The 20,794-nt window shown below is 45.8% G+C and overlaps 1 protein-coding gene across 1 annotated transcript in view; it reads left to right on the top strand.

Moving 5' to 3' along the window:
* NPHS1 (NPHS1 adhesion molecule, nephrin) overlaps positions 1–20,794 on the top strand; it is an 83,367-nt gene that overhangs the window by 25,690 nt on the left and 36,883 nt on the right. Inside the window, exons 11-17 of the mRNA XM_069946821.1 lie at positions 11,998–12,139; positions 13,417–13,541; positions 13,632–13,797; positions 14,021–14,150; positions 14,715–14,887; positions 15,506–15,646; positions 17,621–17,761. Of these exons, the coding sequence (XP_069802922.1) occupies positions 11,998–12,139; positions 13,417–13,541; positions 13,632–13,797; positions 14,021–14,150; positions 14,715–14,887; positions 15,506–15,646; positions 17,621–17,761 (1,018 nt within the window). The remainder of the gene's footprint in view (positions 1–11,997; positions 12,140–13,416; positions 13,542–13,631; positions 13,798–14,020; positions 14,151–14,714; positions 14,888–15,505; positions 15,647–17,620; positions 17,762–20,794) is intronic.

Consider the following 20,794-nt stretch of genomic DNA (forward strand, 5'->3'; position numbering starts at 1 on the left):
CGCTGTTTGAAGTGCTCCGATGGACCTGGAGAAGGTATTTACAGAATTCTAGGTGGAAGACTTCTGTGGGTCCGGAGTCCCACTTTGACCAGTCTGGGTATATCTCGGGACTCCCCAGACTTCACTACCATACAGAATGATGGTGTAGAATATTTTCAGCCACACGGTCACTGGTGGTCTAAGATGGTAGAAGCGCCTTCTTATGGCATAGAAGGTTTGGCAGGCTTTGTCCTTCAGGATCTCTGTGGCTTGTTTAAAGCTCCCTGATTGGCTGATTTCTAGGCCCAGGTAAGTGTACCGGTCTGTTTCTGCGAGTGGATGGTTGTTCAGCAGGAAGGTAGAATGCCCGCCTGGTTTCTGTTTTCTTTTCTGGAACACCATGACGTTGGTTTTCTTTGGGTTGATGGGCAGAGCCCACGTGGTGCTGAATTTCTCCAGGATGAGCAGCTGGTCTTGGAGACCTTTCTCTGTTGGTGAGAGGAGGAGAAGGTCGTCTGCATACAAGACGGGTGTCATGGAGGGTAAGGCCTGGTGCAGAGGAGGGTGAGGCCTGGTGCCGAGGAGGGTGAGGCCTGGTGCCGAGGAGGGTGAGGCCTGGTGCCGAGGAGGGTGAGGCCTGGTGCAGAGGAGGGTGAGGCCTGGTGCAGAGGAGGGTGAGGCCTGGTGCAGAGGAGGGTGAGGCCTGGTGCCGAGGAGGGTGAGGCCTGGTGCCGAGGAGGGTGAGGCCTGGTGCCGAGGAGTGCAGAGGAGGACTCCAGGGCTGCTGCCAGCTCATTGATCTAGATGTTAAAGAAAGTAGAACTGAGGCTGCAGCCCTGTCTGACTCCTCGGCTCTGCCGGAAATAAGCCGTTCTCTTTCCATTCACCCTCACGCTGCATCTGTTATCGGTGTACGAGCTTCTGATGTCGTCCTATGTCTTCCCTCCTATTCCACTCTCCGGAAGTTTCAGGAATAGGCCCGGGTGCCACACTGAGTCAATGGCCTTTTTGAAGTCTACAAAGCAGGCGTAGATCGTTCCGTGCTCTGTATCATGGACGTGGCTCTTGATGAGTTGTTGCAGGGTGTAGATGTGGTCGGTGGTGCGGTGATTTGGCATGAACCCTGCTTGGCTCTTGCTGAGAACGTCGTGTTCAGTGAGGAAGCTGAGGATCCTCTTTTTTAGGACACTATTAAAGAGTTTCCCCAGGTTGCTGCTGACACATATCCCTCTGTAGTTGGCCGAGTCATACCTGTCTCCACTCTTGTGTATGGGGGTTATTAGGCACGATGTTACAGAGCTTGGCTATGGCTGTCAGGATTACTGGCGGGCTGTATTTTACCATTTCTGGGAGGATCCCATCTGGGCCGCTGGACTTTCTCCCCTTTATTGATGGGATCCTCTCAGTTATCTCCTGCACTGTGATCGGTGTATCTAGTGGGTCCTCTCAGTTATCTCCTGCACTGTGATCGGTGTATCTAGTGGGTCCTCTCTGTAATCTCCTGCACTGTGATCGGTGTATCTAGTGGGTCCTCTGTGTAATATCCTGCACTGTGAACGGTGTATCTAGTGGGTCCTCTCTGTAATCTCCTGCACTGTGATCGGTGTATCTAGTGGGTCCTCTCTGTAATCTCCTGCACTGTGATCGGTATATCTAATGGGTCCTCTCTGTAATCTCCTGCACTGTGATCGGTGTATCTAGTGGGTCCTCTCTGTAATCTCCTGCACTGTGATCAGTGTATCTAGTGGATCCTCTCTGTAATCTCCTGCACTGTGAACGGTGTATCTAGTGGGTCCTCTCTGTAATCTCCTGCACTGTGATCGGTGTATCTAATGGGTCCTCTCTGTAATCTCCTGCACCGTGATCGGTGTATCTAGTGGGTCCTCTCTGTAATCTCCTGCACTGTGATCAGTGTATCTAGTGGCTCCTCTCTGTAATCTCCTGCACTGTGATCGGTGTATCTAGTGGGTCCTCTCTGTAATCTCCTGCACTGTGATCGGTGTATCTAGTGGGTCCTCTCTGTAATCTCCTGCACTGTGATCGGTGTATCTAGTGGATCCTCTCTGTAATCTCCTGCACTGTGATCGGTGTATCTAGTGGGTCCTCTCTGTAATCTCCTGCACTGTGATCGGTGTATCTAGTGGGTCCTCTCTGTAATCTCCTGCACTGTGATCAGTGTATCTAGTGGGTCCTCTCTGTAATCTCCTGCACTGTGATCGGTGTATCTAATGGGTCCTCTCTGTAATCTCCTGCACTGTGATCGGTGTATCTAGTGGGTCCTCTCTGTAATCTCCTGCACTGTGATCAGTGTATCTAGTGGGTCCTCTCTGTAATCTCCTGCACTGTGATTGGTGCATCAAGTGGGTTTTGGAAATCTTTGATCTTCTCCATGTCTTTTAGCTTTTTCTCAATCTCCTTTTGTTCTGGGCTTAGGTCTTCCTTTGGGATGTTTTTATACAGGTCACTGAAGTATTGGAGCCAGATACCTCCATTTTGGATGTGGAGGTTATTACATTGTGGGCCCGTTTGGTTCCATAATTCCCAGAATGAGTTATCTTGAATGGCGTCTTGGAGTTGAAGGAGTTTGGTGGAGATGTGGCCTTGCGTTTTCCTTCTGAGGATGGCTTTGTATTGTTGTTGGAGGGTATAGTAGGCCTCCCTCAGCTCGGGGTGGTTTGGGTCGCGGTGTTTTTTATTTGAGGCGGTTCTTAGGGCCTTCCTTACAGTTTTACATTCCTTGTCCAACCAGCTGTTGGGATGTTGTCTTCTTGGCCTCTTGTTGTTACATCTTTTCAGCTCGGCCATTTCTGCCATGGTATGGAGTAGGTCTGTCAGGAGAATTTCTTTGTCTATCAACCACGGGACACGGATGATCTGAATTCAGGATAAGATTTATTACTTGTTAACAAGGGCACCCAGCTTCCACCAAGTGCAAGAAGTACAACGTCTCTTTGCATTATATACAGGAATATTTGCGGTTAAGACAGAAGTTACAGTTAAGACAAAGACAGAAGTGAACTTCCTGCCTAGAGGTACAGGGCGTTAAGCCTCCTGTCTAGAGGTGCAAAGAGCCGTCAACCAGGCATTTTAGCTTTATTTCCACACTCTGCACCTTTCACAATCTAACATCTCTTTAAAGTTCAACACTTAACCCATTATATACCTCCTCAGTAACATAGTATACATGTCAATTATGTATATTGCCTCTATAAGCTTCTCAATACTTAGGATTGGGCGCAATCACTTAAGTTTCATTAGCGCATAACTATTCTATGAATATATTTTAGTATGATTAACCTATCAAATATACTGGTTATAAGAAAATGAGTACAGATATAGAATTTATAGGTTTACTCCTTCTGGGTTCGGCTCATACACCTTATTATTGAAGCTGTGGAGCATCTCTCTGATCTCTGTTCTGTTGATGGTCTCTATGTATTTTGGGGCCGACATCTTTGACCATTTGAGGGTTGGGGGTAGGCTGTAGAGTCCGGTCTGTGGGGTCTCTGTGGGTGGCTTGTTTGTAGATTTGATGTATAAGAGCAGTTGGTTGTGATCTGACAGGTGAGATTGGGGGGTGACTGTGAAGCCGCCAATATTTGTAGGATCCATGTCAGTGATGGCGTAGTCTACCACACTGCGGCCTACATGGGAGTTCATGCTGTGTCTTCCTAAGGAGTCTCCCTTTGTCCGGCCATTAAGAATACGGCGTTCCGAGGCTTCGACATTGGTTGAGCAGCTTTCTGCCGCTTTAATTGACTGTGCTGTCATAGCTGTTTCTTTCGGTCTGGATTGAGCCGTCACAGTCGCTGCCCGCTCCTAGTATGTAGATGTTCCCATCGGTCACTGCCCGCTCCTAGTATGTAGATGTTCCCATCAGTCGCTGCCTGCTCCTAGTATGTAGATGTTCCCATCAGTCGCTGCCTGCTCCTAGTATGTAGATGTTCCCATCAGTCGCTGCCTGCTCCTAGTATGTAGATGTTCCCATCAGTCGCTGCCTGCTCCTAGTATGTAGATGTTCCCATCGGTCGCTGCCTGCTCCTAGTATGTAGATGTTCCCATCAGTCGCTGCCTGCTCCTAGTATGTAGATGTTCCCATCAGTCGCTGCCTGCTCCTAGTATGTAGATGTCAGGGCCGGGACAAGCAGTTTTGGTGCCCTAGGCAGAGAAAGCAAATGGCCACTGTTATCAGAATTGGCGCGGTACAAACGGTGTAAAGCCCAGGAAGTGACCCCACACTGCACTACGAGCCCCAGTACATTCGGTAGTTATCTTATAACATTCCCAACACCATACAGTGATTACATATTGCCTCTGGACAAAACCGAAAGATATCTCTAATGATACCATTGAATAATACCGCCACACCATGACTACTATCACTACAACCCAGATAACAGAGCGCAGTTACATCGAGTTACTCACAGGTGGCGTCTTTTCTGATGAGTCTTTCACATTTCTCTTTGTCTCCATCCAGCCTGGGCCACCTTGAAGTCTTCTCCTGGCTGTGAATCCTCTCTCTAGAATCTGCCAGAGAAACATTTTAGGCTCCAGCACATACAGCAGTTAGGTCCCCTGTCCCCCTATACAGTAGTTACACCCCTCTGTGCTACCATAGATTTAAGGTGTCCCTGTGCCCCCACTTAATAATTAGGTATGCTCTGTGCCCCAGTATAGTAGTAAGGTCCCTCTGTGCAGTCCCAATGTGTTATAGACCCCCTGTGTGCTGCCCCCAGTAGTATATAGACCCCCCTTTGTGCTGCCCCCAGTAGTATATAGACCCCCTGTGTGCTGCCCCCAGTTGTGTGTATAAATATCCCCTGTGTGCTCCCCCAGTTGTATATATGTCCCCTGTGCGCTCCCCCAGTTGTGTGTGTGTGTGTGTGTATATATATATATATATATATATATATATATATATACAGTATATATATATATATATATATATATATATATATATATATCCCCTGTGTGCTGCCCCCAGTAGTATATAGACCCCTGTGTGCTGCCCTCAGTAGTATATAGACCCCTGTGTGCTGCCTCCTGTAGTATATAACTTCCTGTGTGCTTCCTCCAGTAGTATATAGACTCCCTGTGTGCTGCCCCCAGTAGTATATAGACTCCCTGTGTACTGCCCCCGGTAGCATATAGACGCCCTTTGTGCTGCCCCCAGTTGTATATATATATCCCCCGTGTGATGTCCCCAGTTGTATATATTTTTATGTATATATATTTATGCATATACACACACACACACATTTATGCATATATATATATATATATATATATATATATATATATATATATATATACACACACAGGTAGACACTTATGTATATACACACACACAGTATATAAACATGCACACACATATTTACGTACAGTATACACACAGGCACACACATTTATGTACAGTATACAGACACAGGCACAAACTTATGTATACACAGGCACACACATTTATGTACAGTGTAAACACAGGCACACACTTATGTACAGTATACACACACAGGCACACACTTATGTATACTCACACACGCACACACTTATGTATACTCACACACGCACACACTTATGTACAGTATACACACACACACGCACACACTTATGTACAGTATACAGACACAGGCACACACTTATGTACAGTATACACACACAGGCACACACTTATGTACAGTATACACACACAGGCACACACTTATGTACAGTATACACACACACAGGCACACACTTATGTACAGTATACACACACAGGCACACACTTATGTACAGTACACACACACACAGGCACACACTTATGTATATACACACACACACACACACACTCTTATGTACACGCACACAGACACAAAACAGTTACCTCTCAGCTAGGTTGCTTGCACTTTCTGTCCTCACCATCCTGGGACTGTCATGGAGGAGTCTGCTGCTGCTGATGATGATGATGATGATGCAGCGATGAGTAGCTGACAGGAGAGGCAGGGGCAGACACTTCCTGGTTCTTCACCTCCTCCTCCTCCCTGGCCCGACAGCTGAGCAGCTCCTAGAGCCTGGAGGATGTGCAGCAGGGGATGTAAGTAATGCTGCCCCCATGCTGGCCTCCTGCATTAGGTCAGAGCCTCCTGCACTAGGTCAGAGCCTCCTGCACTAGGTCAGAGCCTCCTGCATTAGGTCAGAGCCTCCTGCATTAGGTCAGAGCCTCCTGCATTAGGTCAGAGCCTCCTGCATTAGGTCAGAGCCTCCTGCATTAGGTCAGAGCCTCCTGCATTAGGTCACAGCCTCCTGCATTAGGTCACAGCCTCCTGCATTAGGTCAGAGCCTCCTGCATTAGGTCAGAGCCTCCTGCATTAGGTCAGAGCCTCCTGCATTAGGTCACAGCCTCCTGCATTAGGTCAGAGCCTCCTGCATTAGGTCACAGCCTCCTGCATTAGGTCACAGCCTCCTGCATTAGGTCAGAGCCTCCTGCATTAGGTCACAGCCTCCTGCATTAGGTCACAGCCTCCTGCATTAGGTCACAGCCTCCTGCATTAGGTCAGAGCCTCCTGCATTAGGTCACAGCCTCCTGCATTAGGTCACAGCCTCCTGCATTAGGTCAGAGCCTCCTGCATTAGGTCAGAGCCTCCTGCATTAGGTCAGAGCCTCCTGCATTAGGTCAGAGCCTCCTGCATTAGGTCAGAGCCTCCTGCATTAGGTCAGAGCCTCCTGCATTAGGTCACAGCCTCCTGCATTAGGTCACAGTCTCCTGCATTAGGTCAGAGCCTCCTGCATTAGGTCAGAGCCTCCTGCATTAGGTCAGAGCCTCCTGCATTAGGTCACAGCCTCCTGCATTAGGTCACAGTCTCCTGCATTAGGTCAGAGCCTCCTGCATTAGGTCAGAGCCTCCTGCATTAGGTCAGAGCCTCCTGCATTAGGTCAGAGCCTCCTGCATTAGGTCACAGTCTCCTGCATTAGGTCAGAGCCTCCTGCACTAGGTCAGAGCCTCCTGCATTAGGTCACAGTCTCCTGCATTAGGTCAGAGCCTCCTGCATTAGGTCAGAGCCTCCTGCATTAGGTCAGAGCCTCCTGGCTGTGGGAGCTCAGCCAGAGCAGTGTCCGGGCAGGGAGCCGCCCCTCCCCCCTCCTATGTACAGCAGCATCTGATCACTCACAGGCCTGTGCATCTCCCAGGGCTGATGTAATCAGCTCCTGTATGCTGCTTCTGGGTTCGGCCTGGTGGCGCCCCCTGCTGTTTGGCGCCCTAGGCCGTTGCCTACCCCTGCCTACTCTTTGTCCCGGCCCTGGTAGATGTTCCCATCAGTGGTGCAGTAGTCTTCTTCTCTCCCGGTTCTTGCGTTGAGGTCTCCATAGATGAGGACATTGCCCAGGGCCTGGAAGTCGGCGGCTTCCCTCTGTAGAGTCTCAAAGCTGTCTGGGTTGGAGTATGGAGACTCTGGTGGGGCGATGTATACTGCACAGAGATAGAGGTCAGCTGGAGAGGAGATGATGGAGCGGCCTATTCTTACCCAGATGTGGCTGTCTCCTCTCCTCACTGGGCTGATGCTTGCGGAGCTCCTCTTTATACCAGATACAGATTCCTCCTGAGCTCCGGCCTTGCTTTATGGCTTTGTTTTTTAGGGCAGGGACAGAGATCTCCCTGTATCCGGTGGGCACCAGGGATTCCTTCTCTGCCTTGGTCCATGTTTCCAGGAGGATCTGTATGTCTGTGTTTTTTAGTTTTTGGATAAAATCTGGGTCATGTATCTTTGACCCAAAAGCTGAAGCGTTCAGGCCCTGAATGTTCCAGCTGCTAATAATAAGGGAATTCATTGTTGGTCGGTATACCTTGTAATGGGCTGCTCCTTATGGGACAGCTGGGTTCTAGAGGCTTGGCCCAGTCGCATTGAGTGCTGAGCAGGGTCTTTATCTCCTCCATGTCTCTGCTCTGTGGGGGGGGGGGGTCTCCTCCGTGGTTTGTGCCTCTGGTAGTCCGGATTTGGGTAAGGGTCACGGTTTTCAGTTTGTTGAGTATCTATCTATTATCTATCTATCTATCTCCTATTTATCTCCTATCTCCTATCTATCTATCTATCTCCTATCTATCTATCTATCTATCTATCTATCTATCTATCTATCTATCTCCTATCTATCTATCTATCTCCTATTTATCTCCTATCTATCTATCTCCTATCTATCTATCTCCTATCTCCTATCTATCTCCTATCTATCTATCTCCTATCTATCTATCTATCTATCTATCTATCTATCTATCTATCTATCTATCTATCTATCTATCTATCTCCTATCTATCTCCTATTTATCTCCTATCTATCTATCTCCTATCTATCTATCTATCTATCTATCTATCTATCTCCTATCTATCTCCTATTTATCTCCTATCTATCTATCTCCTATCTATCTATCTCCTATCTATCTCCTATCTATCTCCTATATATCTCCTATCTATCTATCTCCTATCTATCTCCTATCTATCTCCTATCTATCTATCTATCTCCTATCTATCTATCTCCTATCTATCTATCTATCTATCTATCTATCTATCTATCTATCTATCTATCTATCTATCTCCTATCTATCTCCTATTTATCTCCTATCTATCTATCTCCTATCTATCTATCTATCTATCTATCTATCTATCTATCTCCTATCTATCTCCTATCTATCTCCTATATATCTCCTATCTATCTCCTATCTATCTATCTCCTATCTATCTATCTCCTATCTATCTATCTCCTATCTATCTCCTATCTATCTATCTCCTATCTATCTATCTCCTATCTATCTCCTATCTATCTATCTATCTATCTATCTATCTATCTATCTATCTCCTATCTATCTATCTATCTATCTATCTATCTCCTATCTATCTCCTATATATCTCCTATCTATCTCCTATCTATCTATCTCCTATCTATCTATCTCCTATCTATCTATCTCCTATCTATCTATCTATCTATCTATCTATCTCCTATCTATCTATCTATCTCCTATCTATCTATCTATCTATCTATCTATCTATCTATCTATCTCCTATCTATCTATCTATCTATCTATCTCCTATCTATCTATCTATCTATCTCCTATCTATCTATCTATCTCCTATCTATCTATCTATCTATCTATCTATCTATCTATCTATCTATCTATCTCCTATCTATCTATCTATCTATCTCCTATCTATCTCATATCTATCTATCTATCTATCTCCTATCTATCTATCTCCTATCTATCTCCTATCTCCTATCTATCTATCTATCTATCTATCTATCTATCTATCTATCATCTATCTATCTATCTATCTATCTATCTATCTATCTATCTCCTATCTATCTCCTATCTATCTATCTATCTCCTATCTATCTCCTATCTATCTATCTATCTATCTCCTATCTATCTCCTATCTCCTATCTATCTATCTATCTATCTATCTATCTATCTATCTATCTATCTATCTTCTATCTATCTATCTATCTATCTATCTATCTATCTATCTATCTCCTATCTATCTCCTATCTATCTATCTATCTATCTATCTATCTATCTATCTATCTCCTATCTATCTCCTATCTATCTCCTATCTATCTATCTATCTCCTATCTATCTATCTATCTATCTATCTATCTATCTATCTATCTATCTATCTCCTATCTATCTATCTATCTATCTATCTATCTATCTATCTATCTCCTATCTATCTCCTATCTATCTATCTATCTCCTATCTATCTCCTATCTATCTATCTATCTATCTCCTATCTATCTATCTATCTATCTATCTATCTATCTCCTATCTATCTATCTATCTCCTATCTATCTCCTATCTATCTATCTATCTATCTATCTCCTATCTATCTATCTATCTATCTATCTATCTATCTATCTATCTATCTCCTATCTCCTATCTATCTCCTATCTATCTATCTATCTATCTATCTATCTATCTATCTATCTATCTCCTATCTATCTATCTCCTATCTATCTATCTCCTATCTATCTATCTATCTATCTATCTATCTATCTATCTATCTATCTCTTATCTATCTATCTATCTCCTATCTATCTCCTATCTATCTATCTATCTATCTATCTATCTATCTATCTATCTCCTATCTATCTATCTATCTATCTATCTATCTCCTATCTATCTATCTCCTATCTATCTATCTCCTATCTATCTATCTCCTATCTATCTATCTATCTATCTATCTCCTATCTATCTATCTATCTATCTATCTATCTATCTATCTATCTATCTATCTATCTATCTCCTATCTATCTATCTATCTATCTATCTATCTATCTATCTATCTCTATCTATCTCCTAGAGAGACGCTCTTCCCAGTCTCATTTTATAACCCTATATCCTGCACTATTACTTGTTTTAGGTTTCATTGTCTCTTGTATCTATATGCTAATCACTTGATGACGCTGTGTGATATGCTAATTTTGTAGCTATAACGTGACCTCATTAGGACCTCCTCCTCACTGTGCCCCTTGCAATAAATAGCACTCTCTTTATCTGTGGTGACCTCCGGTGTGGAGGAGGAGCAGCCGGTCACTTGCCAAGTGGTGAGGTGTGATGCCAATTCTATGGTGGTTGGCCGAGATGTAACCGGGCCCAGTGATGTTATGTCGTGACGCCATTGCCGATTGGGCACACAGTTATGGTGGCACGCCTGCCTTTAGTTTAAAGGGCCAGTTACACCTTGTTCCCCTGTGGACAGTGACCTACCGGGCTGTTTCAGGGTCCATTGGGTAATTATCACAGTGGTCCGGAGTGGAATGATGACCCACCCGGACTATTGGCACTGCCACCCACAGGAAGGGGAGATGTCCCAAGGAGTGTGTGTGTGCTGTGTCGGTGCTGGACGAGGAATCACAGAGTCTCTTTATCATAAATAATGGCTGTTTTACTCTGAAGATACTTGTATGCAGCAGAACATACAGCTTTACATTGACATAAGACCTTTCACTTAATAAGACACTTGATACTTTAGGATCCAGATCTACAGTGAGCGGATAGAGAGTAGTACAGTCTTGCTGACTGGGTTGCGTGCTGAGAGGTAGAAGAGAGGATCAGAAGAGTAGAGAGGAGGATGTCGTGAGAGTCCCAACCCAAGTAGTACTGTGCTCTGCCGGGATGTCGGATGTAGAAATAGACAAATACTTGAAGTGAATACTTGTGCCCATGTTTTGACTCTTTGGTCTTCACACCACCTACTGCCCTACCAGTGTCGGGGGACCCGTCCTAGAGGGTGACACAAGCCCCAGACCTTGTTACCTAGGATGAGCGGAATGCTGAGAGTTCCCTGCTTACACCCGTGGTGCGAGATAGAGTTTATAGGTTTCTAGCAACTTTGCTCTATCCGGATCAGTTCGTAGCCTTCTGCTTTGTAGATACTGTCCTGCACTGTGTCTCTCTTTGTCCACAGCAGGGGTTGAGATGATCTCTGACTTGTCCTTTCTAGTGAAGGGTTTAACACTGCATAGCGCTGAGTAGAGTTACTAAAGAAGAACCTGTAGGCTGCATGTGCCTAGGTCTGAACACGGAGACTGGGGACCTGGCCGAGGGCCAGGGTCGTTCTGGCTCGTGTCCTTCCTCTTCAGAGTTCAGCGACAAAAGTCACTACACTTCCTCTACCCATGTGACTTCCTACCTACAGCGCATGTAAGGGGTGCTGTGAATGGGTGAAGAGTGCATATGTGAGAAATAAAGAGAGAAATGATAGGATAGAAGAAGAAAGTAATCTCATTGGTCTACAGATCCATGTGACATACAAACAAACAATACCCTTTCAATACTACAGTTGTGCAATAACTAAGTACATATACTTACAATAGCGACATCTTGTGGCGAAACTTTAACACTACTACATCAGCACTTACATCCAAAAAGTACAGACTTTTGCGAAGGGTGTAACTAATAGCAACACCTGTGGTGGGACACTACACACCTATGCTGGCGTGCTGCAGAATATTGCTTTGTATCTCCCTACCGCCCATCTATTTGTGATTTTCTTTGCAGTCGGACCATGGTGGGAAGATAACAATGTCCAATATGACCACTGTGGTCCAGAGGGAACATAATGGGATGTCTCTAACCTGTGAGGCGTTTAATGAAGCTCTTCTCTACACCAAGGCGAATAGTGTCCAGCTCAGCGTCCAGTGTAAGTGATGGATACGGGAAGCAGGATCGGTGCAGATGACGTAGAGAAGTGGTCCTGTCCTGTATATAAAGATGGCGGATTGGTCCTCATGTAACTGTAATATTACAAATATCTATATAATATAGCAGGGAAGATAGAATAGGTAAAGTTTAAGCTCTGCCCAGTCTGATCACCTTGTTTCCTGTTCTCAAATCTGAGACAGACTGGTTGCTATGGACATGATACTGGGAAACCCTATGTATTGTATAACACTACTTGGGCCTATATTCTTACTGTGCTAAGGACAGAGACCAGGTTTGGTTTGTTTGGTGTGGAATTTGGGATCAGAATTGGGTTGGAAGTTGAGGTGGAGGTTAGAGGATTGGAGTGGAGGTCAGGGTTGGGGGGAGGATTAAGTTGGAGGTTGGGGTGGGGTGAGGATTAAGTTTAAAGTTTAGGTTGAGGGTTAAGTTGGAGATTGGGGTGAGGGTTGAAGGATGGGGTGTTGGTTAGGGTGAGGTTTGGGTTGAGTGTTGGGGTGAGGAGTGAGTTGGAGGTTGGGGTAAGGGTTGGAGGTTAGGAGGTTGGGGTGTTGGTGGTGACAGTTGGGTTGCAGAATGGGGTGGTGGTTAGGGTGAAGTTTGGGTTGGAGGTTGGGATTGGGTTGAAGGTTTGGGTGAGGCATGAGTTGGATGTTGGGTTAAGGGTTGAGTTGGAGGTGAGGGTTTAGTTGGAGGTGGGGGTGAGGGTTGAGGTTGGGGGTAAGGGTTGAGGGGGTGGTGGTGACAGTTGGGTTGCAAAATGGGGTGGTGGATAGAGTGAGGTTTGGATTGGGCTGAGGGTCGGGATGTGGGTGAGGGTCTAGCCGTAGTATGGGGTGGTGGTTAGGGTGAGGTCTGAGTTGGAGGTTGGGGTGAGGAGTTAGTTGGAGGTTGGGGTGGGGGTCAGGGTTGGGTTGCAGAATGGGGTGGTGGTTAGGGTGTGGTTTGGATTGAAGGTTGGGATTGGGGTGAGGGTTGGAGGTTGGGGTAAGGGTTGGGTTACTGCACCACAGCTGTCACATCAGGCCCACTGCAGAGCTCAGAGCATTGATAATCAGATTTTTTCTATAAGGACCCTTTAAAAGCTGCAGGAAAGTTAAGTGATTCCAGGTGTAACTAGTTGATGACTGATCACTGCTGGAGGTCATATATTAGGAAGACTTGGAGCTGAGAGATCTGGTCATTACAACCGGTCCTATGAACAGGGAGATATTTTACTGTCCCTGACCCACTTTTTTAAGTGTTAATGTTATTCAGATCCTCCTCAGAAGATATGGATTGAGGCTCCTCCTTTGAACGCTCATTTTCGGGCTGGAACACGTGTAAAGATGACTTGTCTGTCCAGTGGCGGTCACCCGGCACCTCGACTTACCTGGCTTAAGGTGAAAAGATTCTTAGAGGTTTTTGATGCTCTTCTATGAAGCATCTGACTCCATGTTGGGGGGTGGGATTTACTTTACTTTTATCTCCAGGATAAGAAACCAGTGTCGGAGGGGAGAACTATATCTGCAGGAAAGATCGTTTCCAGGGAGATCACCATCGAAACAGTGCCGAGCGACAACCAGGCAACTTACCGCTGCAATGCCACCAATGACGGGAAGAAAATACTGAGCGCCACCACCAAGCTTCACATCCAGTGTGAGTCTCCTGCTTCTACAGGACGTACCAGATATGGACCATGTCATTAGAGAGGATCATTGATGGAAATAACAAGGCGGTTACTGGAGTGTCAGAACATGGGGGGCACAGGGGCTCATGAGATGGGAACAGCCACAACAATGCATTTTTGGAATACTTGGTTGGTTTTGTTTTTCTTTTACTTTGTTGGTTCTCAGGTCTCAGGATTTTTCTTCTTATTTAGTTCCTCCAATTGATGTCAAAATCCTAAACCCACCCAAAGATTATAAGCGTGGAAGCACCATCACCCTGGAGTGCAGAACTGGCAGCAGTAACCCAGAATCAACAATATCCTGGATCAAGGATGGAGTCATGTGAGGAGTATAAGCTTTGTGTTATATACGACTTAGCAAACCACCCAACTAACCTACCAACTACCTAATCAGCCTACCCCCAAACCAACCATCCTCCCACCGAACCAAGCACCTGACTGATCCCCCAATAAGTCATCCAACCAGTCATACAACCAACCTGCCATCCAACAACTAACTGACCAGCCAGTCACTCAACAAATCAACCAATTAACCAACCAACCAGCCGCTCTTTCAACATAACACTCAGCCAGCTAACCATCTGACCATCCAACCAGGCAAAAACCTGACTTGCCAGCCAACACAGCCGCTAACTATCCAACACACTAACTAACCACCTAACCAACCCACCACTCAACCTGCCATCCAACAACCAGCCAATCATCAAACCAAGTGACAACCATCAACACTGTCAATTACCCAAGCAACCAACCCCAAACAACCAATCAACTAATCAAACTCCTAACTGATCCCCTAACCAACCCAACAAACTAACCAACCAACTAAGCAAGCAGCCAATCGTCCACCCAACTAAGGAGCTAATAAGATGACATCTTTCTTCATCAGTTTAAATGGAAGAGACCTGGGGATGAGGAATGCAGAACATGGCGGAAAGTCGACCTCCAGCAGCATCACACTAACAGTCTCCTCAGCAGACAACGCAAAACGTGTCTCATGCGAAGCCTACAGCAAAGCCTTGAGTGAGACAGTCAATACCTTCTACAAGCTGAGCGTTCTCTGTGAGTACTACCGGTCTGGTCTACACTTCTAATGAGATCAGTGACTGGGATCAGGGTTCTGCACAGGGTAGAGATCAGCAACGTTAGCTGTTAGTCTACGCATGAAGTAAGCGATCAAGAACGCAACGGTATGTGGATATCCAAGAACGAGGAGATGTCTCACCAACCACAGGAGATGGCGAGATCTCCTTAGTATGGTCTGTAAAGAGCAAGCAATGGTCAGAGCAAATATTGTATGTTCTCAGATAACTACACACTTAGTACAATGGGGATCACATGATGATGATGATGTGGTCACATAACGATGGTGAGGTTTAGATGATGATGGTTTGGTCACATGATTACGGTGAGGTCAGATGATGATGGTGTGGTTACATGACAATGGTGAGGTCACATGTTGAGTGTCTCCATTTGTGGTGAGGTCACATGATGATATGATGATGGTGAGGTCACATGATATGATGATGGTGAGGTCACATGATGATATGATGACTGTGAGGTCACATGATGATGGTGTTGTCACATGTGTGGTATGGTCACCAGCCACATTGGCCAGCTACATCTAATAGGTGAGTCCCCATAGGTGGAGAATGCTGTAAACATAGACTTGTGTTTTAGTTCCTCCAGAATTCACGGATGAACAGCCAAAGGTTGTCCAGGCGGTGGAGCACGGTGCGGCCCTCATCCCATTATACGTCCGGGCCAACCCTGCCCAGGTCAACTACACCTGGAGTCTACGAGGGCAAATACTGAACCGAGGTGAGGGGGTCTAAAGGGAGAAGGGATGTCCTGGTACCCCAACCTGGAGTTAGAGGACAAGTGATCTGCCCACAGCACCTCCACAGGGGAGATGGAGTATTACATCTTATCAATGGGAAGAGATGCACTCTATGGATCTGGTCTCTGCCATAGTGGCCACTATGGCGGACATCTTCATCTGATGTCAGGAAGGGGTTAAACTAGACGCTTTAGGACCCTATCACGAGGAGCGACATTGTTAGAAGGAGGTTTAGGAGGCGGGCAGAGGAGGAACCCCCAAGGAGAAGCCCTAATCCCTGAACCCCTTGGTTACTATGTAGAAGCCCGATCCCCGTATGTTGGGGTGTCGGGTACGTATGTTGCAGTGTTGGGTAAATATGATGCGATGTCGGAAGGTGTCGGGAACGTATGTTGCGATGTCGGGGTGCCTATGTTGCGGTGTTGGGTACATATGTTGCGGTGTCGGTTAGGTTTGATGAGGTGTCGAGTACATATGATCAGGTGTCGGGTACCTATGTTGCGGTGTCGGGCACGTATGTTGCGGTGTTGGGTACCTATGTTGTGATGTCGGGTACATATGTTGCGATGTCGGGTAGGTATGTTGCGATGTTGGGTACATATGTTGCGGTGTCGGGTAGGTTTGATGAGGTGTCGGGTACCTATGTTGCGGTGTCGGGTAGCTATGTTGCGGTGTCGGGTACCTATGTTGCGGTGTCGGGTACCTATGTTGCGTTGTCGGGTACCTATGTTGTGTTGTCGGGTACCTATGTTGCGGTGTCGGGTACCTATGTTGCGTTGTCGGGTACCTATGTTGTGTTGTCTGGTACCTATGTTGCGGTGTCGGGTACCTATGTTGCGTTGTCGGGTACCTATGTTGTGTTGTCGGGTACCTATGTTGCGGTGTCGGGTACATATGCTGCAGTGTTGGCTAGCTATGTTGCGATGTCGGGTACATATATTGCGGTGTCGGGTAGGTATGTTGCGATCAGGGGTGGATTAACTTTACCATGGGCCCTGGGCTGTTCACTAAGCTTGGGCCCCCCCAACCCACTGTAACTATGGCGGCACTAGCTTTAGTCTTTTTCCTCCATAATGCAGCCTGTAAAGGACCTGTGGGGACATCATTGTCACATAATAAGGCCTTCATTATATTCTCTAATGTTACTGCATTGTCTCCTGGCTGCAGTTTTGCCCTGATTTGTGCAAAATTGTGGTAAAAAGCTGCAGTTTTTTTGCAAATCATGGCAGAAATGTAACCTGGAGATAATACACCACTGAAAGTATGTCTGTTTGGGGGCCATGGGCCCCTCAGGAGCTCAGGGCCCCAGGTTACCGCCCAAAACGGACCTATTATAATCCACTACTGGTTGCAATGTCGGGTACGTATGTTGCGATGTCGGGTAGATATGTTGCGGTGTCTGGTACATATGTTGCGGTGTCGGGTACATATGTTGCGATGTCGGGTACATATGTTGCGGTGTCGGGTACATATGTTGCGGTGTCGGGCACCTATGTTGCGATGTCGGGCACCTATGTTGCGATGTCGGGTACATATGTTGCGATGTCGGGTACATATGTTGCGGTGTCGGGTACATATGTTGCGGTGTCGGGCACCTATGTTGCGAAGTCGGGCACCTATGTTGCGAAGTCGGGCACATATGTTGCGATGTCGGGTACATATGTTGCGTGTCGGGTACATATGTTGCATATGTACATGTGTTGGGTGACGGCGTGATGCATTATTCAGGATACCGCACTCCCTTAATAAAACATTTGCTTTGTAGCCCCGAGGCGTCACATTCTCGGCTGCGGCCAGACATACCGGCTTGGTGTCTACAAAGGGAGGTGCAAGGGTGACATCTGGAGGCTGCAATGTGGTATTACACCTGATAATAGTGCTATATGCATCTGACCGTGGCTGTGGCGAGGTACAATGCTGAGGGACCCTGATCTGGCCCTATGTTATTTCTGCAGATGGCGCTCACAGACATCACCTGAAAGGAGCCGGCTCCCTGGAGATCTGGAATGTCAGCCGAGCCGACTCTGGAGTATACAGCGTATCCTGTGAGAACAAGGAGGGGAAGAACAGCACCACGGTGCAGCTGGATGTTCACTGTAAGAGACAACGCGGTGTGCACCGTGCCGTAGTAACATCCCATGTAATTGTTCTATCAGCCAATGGACAACCTGACAGATAATTACCCAGAGAGCATTGCTCTGTAATGACGTTACTGTGAATCCAGTCAGCCCTATAAGAACAGGTAGCACAGCCCGTCATCAGTAGTCAGTAATAGTGCTGCCATACATCATTAGTAATCATAGTCAGTAATAGTGCTGCCATACATCATTAGTAATCATAGTCAGTAATAGTGCTGCCATACATCATTAGTAATCATAGTCAGTAATAGTGCTGCCATACACCATTAGTAATCATAGTCAGTAATAGTGCTGCCATACACCATTATTAATCATAGTCAGTAATAGTGCTGCCATACACCATTAGTAATCATAGTCAGTAATAGTGCTGCCATACATCATTACTAGTCATAGTCAGTAATAGTGCTGCCATACACCATTAGTAATCATAGTCAGTAATAGTGCTGCCATACATCATTACTAGTCATAGTCAGTAATAGTGCTGCCATACACCATTAGTAATCATAGTCAGTAATAGTGCTGCCATACATCATTACTAGTCATAGTCAGTAATAGTGCTGCCATACACCATTAGTAATCATAGTCAGTAATAGTGCTGCCATACACCATTACTAGTCATAGCCACCTGTCAGTAATAGTGCTGCCATACACCATTACTAGTCATAGTCACCTGTCAGTAATTCGATTCGCCCTCCCACATCCCCTGGCGCTTTTTCCAGCCAATAAACATGCAGGGGGAGGGACAGACACTAGGAGTAGGCAGGACTTAAAAAAAACAAACCTGTAACTGTGATTGGCTGGCTAAACCATGTGACTTCCTGAATGAAAGAATAGTGATTTCAGATTTGTGTCACTTGCTGGTTGGAACTAGAGAGGGACAGACTGTAAAGCAGGGAGTGGAAGGTTTTAGGTGAAGTTAGGTAGGAAGGGACCCTCAAAAGCCTTTGTTAGGGCTAAAGGTATAAAAAGAGACATTTACAAGCTGCTGTGAGCCAGGCAATGTGTATACACTGTATAAGCTGTTGTGAGACAGGCAATGTGTATACACTGTATAAGCTGTTGTGAGACAGGCAGTGTGTATACACTGTATAAGCTGTTGTGAGACAGGCAGTGTGTATACACTGTATAAGCTGTTGTGAGACAGGCAGTGTGTATATACACTGCATAAGCAGTTGTGAGACAGGCAGTGTGTATACACTGTATAAGCAGTTGTGAGACAGGCAGTGTGTATACACTGTATAAGCTGTTGTGAGACAGGCAGTGTGTATACACTGTATAAGCTGTTGTGAGACAGGCAGTGTGTATACACTGTATAAGCTGTTGTGAGACAGGCAGTGTGTATACACTGTATAAGCTGTTGTGAGACAGGCAGTGTGTATACACTGTATAAGCTGTTGTGAGACAGGCAGTGTGTATACACTGTATAAGCTGTTGTGAGACAGGCAGTGTGTATACACCGTATAAGCTGTTGTGAAACAGGCAGTGTGTATACACTGTATAAGATGTTGTGACACAGGCAGTGTGTATATACTGTATAAGCAGTTGTGAGACAGGCAGTGTGTATACACTGTATAAGCTGTTGTGAGACAGGCAGTGTGTATACTGTATAAGCTGTTGTGAGACAGGCAGTGTGTATACACTGTATAAGCTGTTGTGAGACAGGCAGTATGTATATACACTGTATAAGCTGTTATGAGACAGGCAGTGTGTATACTGTATAAGCTGTTGTGAGACAGGCAGTGTGTATACTGTATAAGCTGTTGTGAGACAGGCAGTGTGTATACACTGTATAAGCTGTTGTGAGACAGGCAGTGTGTATACACTGTATAAGCTGTTGTGAGACAGGCATTGTGTATACACTGTATAAGCTGTTGTGAGACAGGCAGTGTGTATACTGTATAAGCTGTTGTGACACAGGCAGTGTGTATACACTGTATAAGCTGTTGTGAGACAGGCAGTGTGTATACACTGTATAAGCTGTTGTGAGACAGGCAGTGTGTATACACTATATAAGCTGTTGTGAGACAGGCAGTGTGTATACTGTATAAGCTGTTGTGAGACAGGCAGTGTGTATACATTGTACAAGCAGTTGTGAGACAGGCAGTGTGTATACTGTATAAGTTGTTGTGAGACAGGCAGTGTGTATACACTGTATAAGCTGTTGTGAGACAGGCAGTGTGTATATACACTGTATAAGCTGTTGTGAGACAGGCAGTGTGTATATACACTGTATAAGCTGTTGTGAGACAGGCAGTGTGTATACTGTATAAGCTGTTGTGAGACAGGCAGTGTGTATACACTATATAAGCTGTTGTGAGACAGGCAGTGTGTATACGCTGTATAAGCTGTTGTGAGACAGGCAGTGTGTATACACTGTATAAGCTGTTGTGAGACAGGCAGTGTGTATACACTGTATAAGCTGTTGTGAGACAGGCAGTGTGTATACACTGTATAAGCTGTTGTGAGACAGGCAGTGTGTATACTGTATAAGCTGTTGTGAGACAGGCATTGTGTATACACTGTATAAGCTGTTGTGAGACAGGCAGTGTGTATACTGTATAAGCTGTTGTGAGACAGGCAGTGTGTATACTGTATAAGCTGTTGTGAGACAGGCAGTGTGTATACTGTATAAGCTGTTGTGAGACAGGCAGTGTGTATACACTGTATAAGCTGTTGTGAGACAGGCAGTGTGTATACTGTATAAGCTGTTGTGAGACAGGCAGTGTGTATACACTGTATAAGCTGTTGTGAGACAGGCAGTGTGTATACACTGTATAAGCTGTTGTGAGACAGGCAGTGTGTATACTGTATAAGCTGTTGTGAGACAGGCAGTGTGTATACTGTATAAGCTGTTGTGAGACAAGCAGTGTGTATACACTGTATAAGCTGTTGTGAGACAGGCAGTGTGTATACTGTATAAGCTGTTGTGAGACAGGCAGTGTATACACTGTATAAGCTGTTGTGAGACAGGCAGTGTGTATACACTGTATA

Source organism: Dendropsophus ebraccatus, chromosome 12 (genome assembly GCF_027789765.1).
Source record: "Dendropsophus ebraccatus isolate aDenEbr1 chromosome 12, aDenEbr1.pat, whole genome shotgun sequence".
In the NCBI taxonomy this organism is placed as follows: Eukaryota; Metazoa; Chordata; class Amphibia; order Anura; family Hylidae; genus Dendropsophus; species Dendropsophus ebraccatus.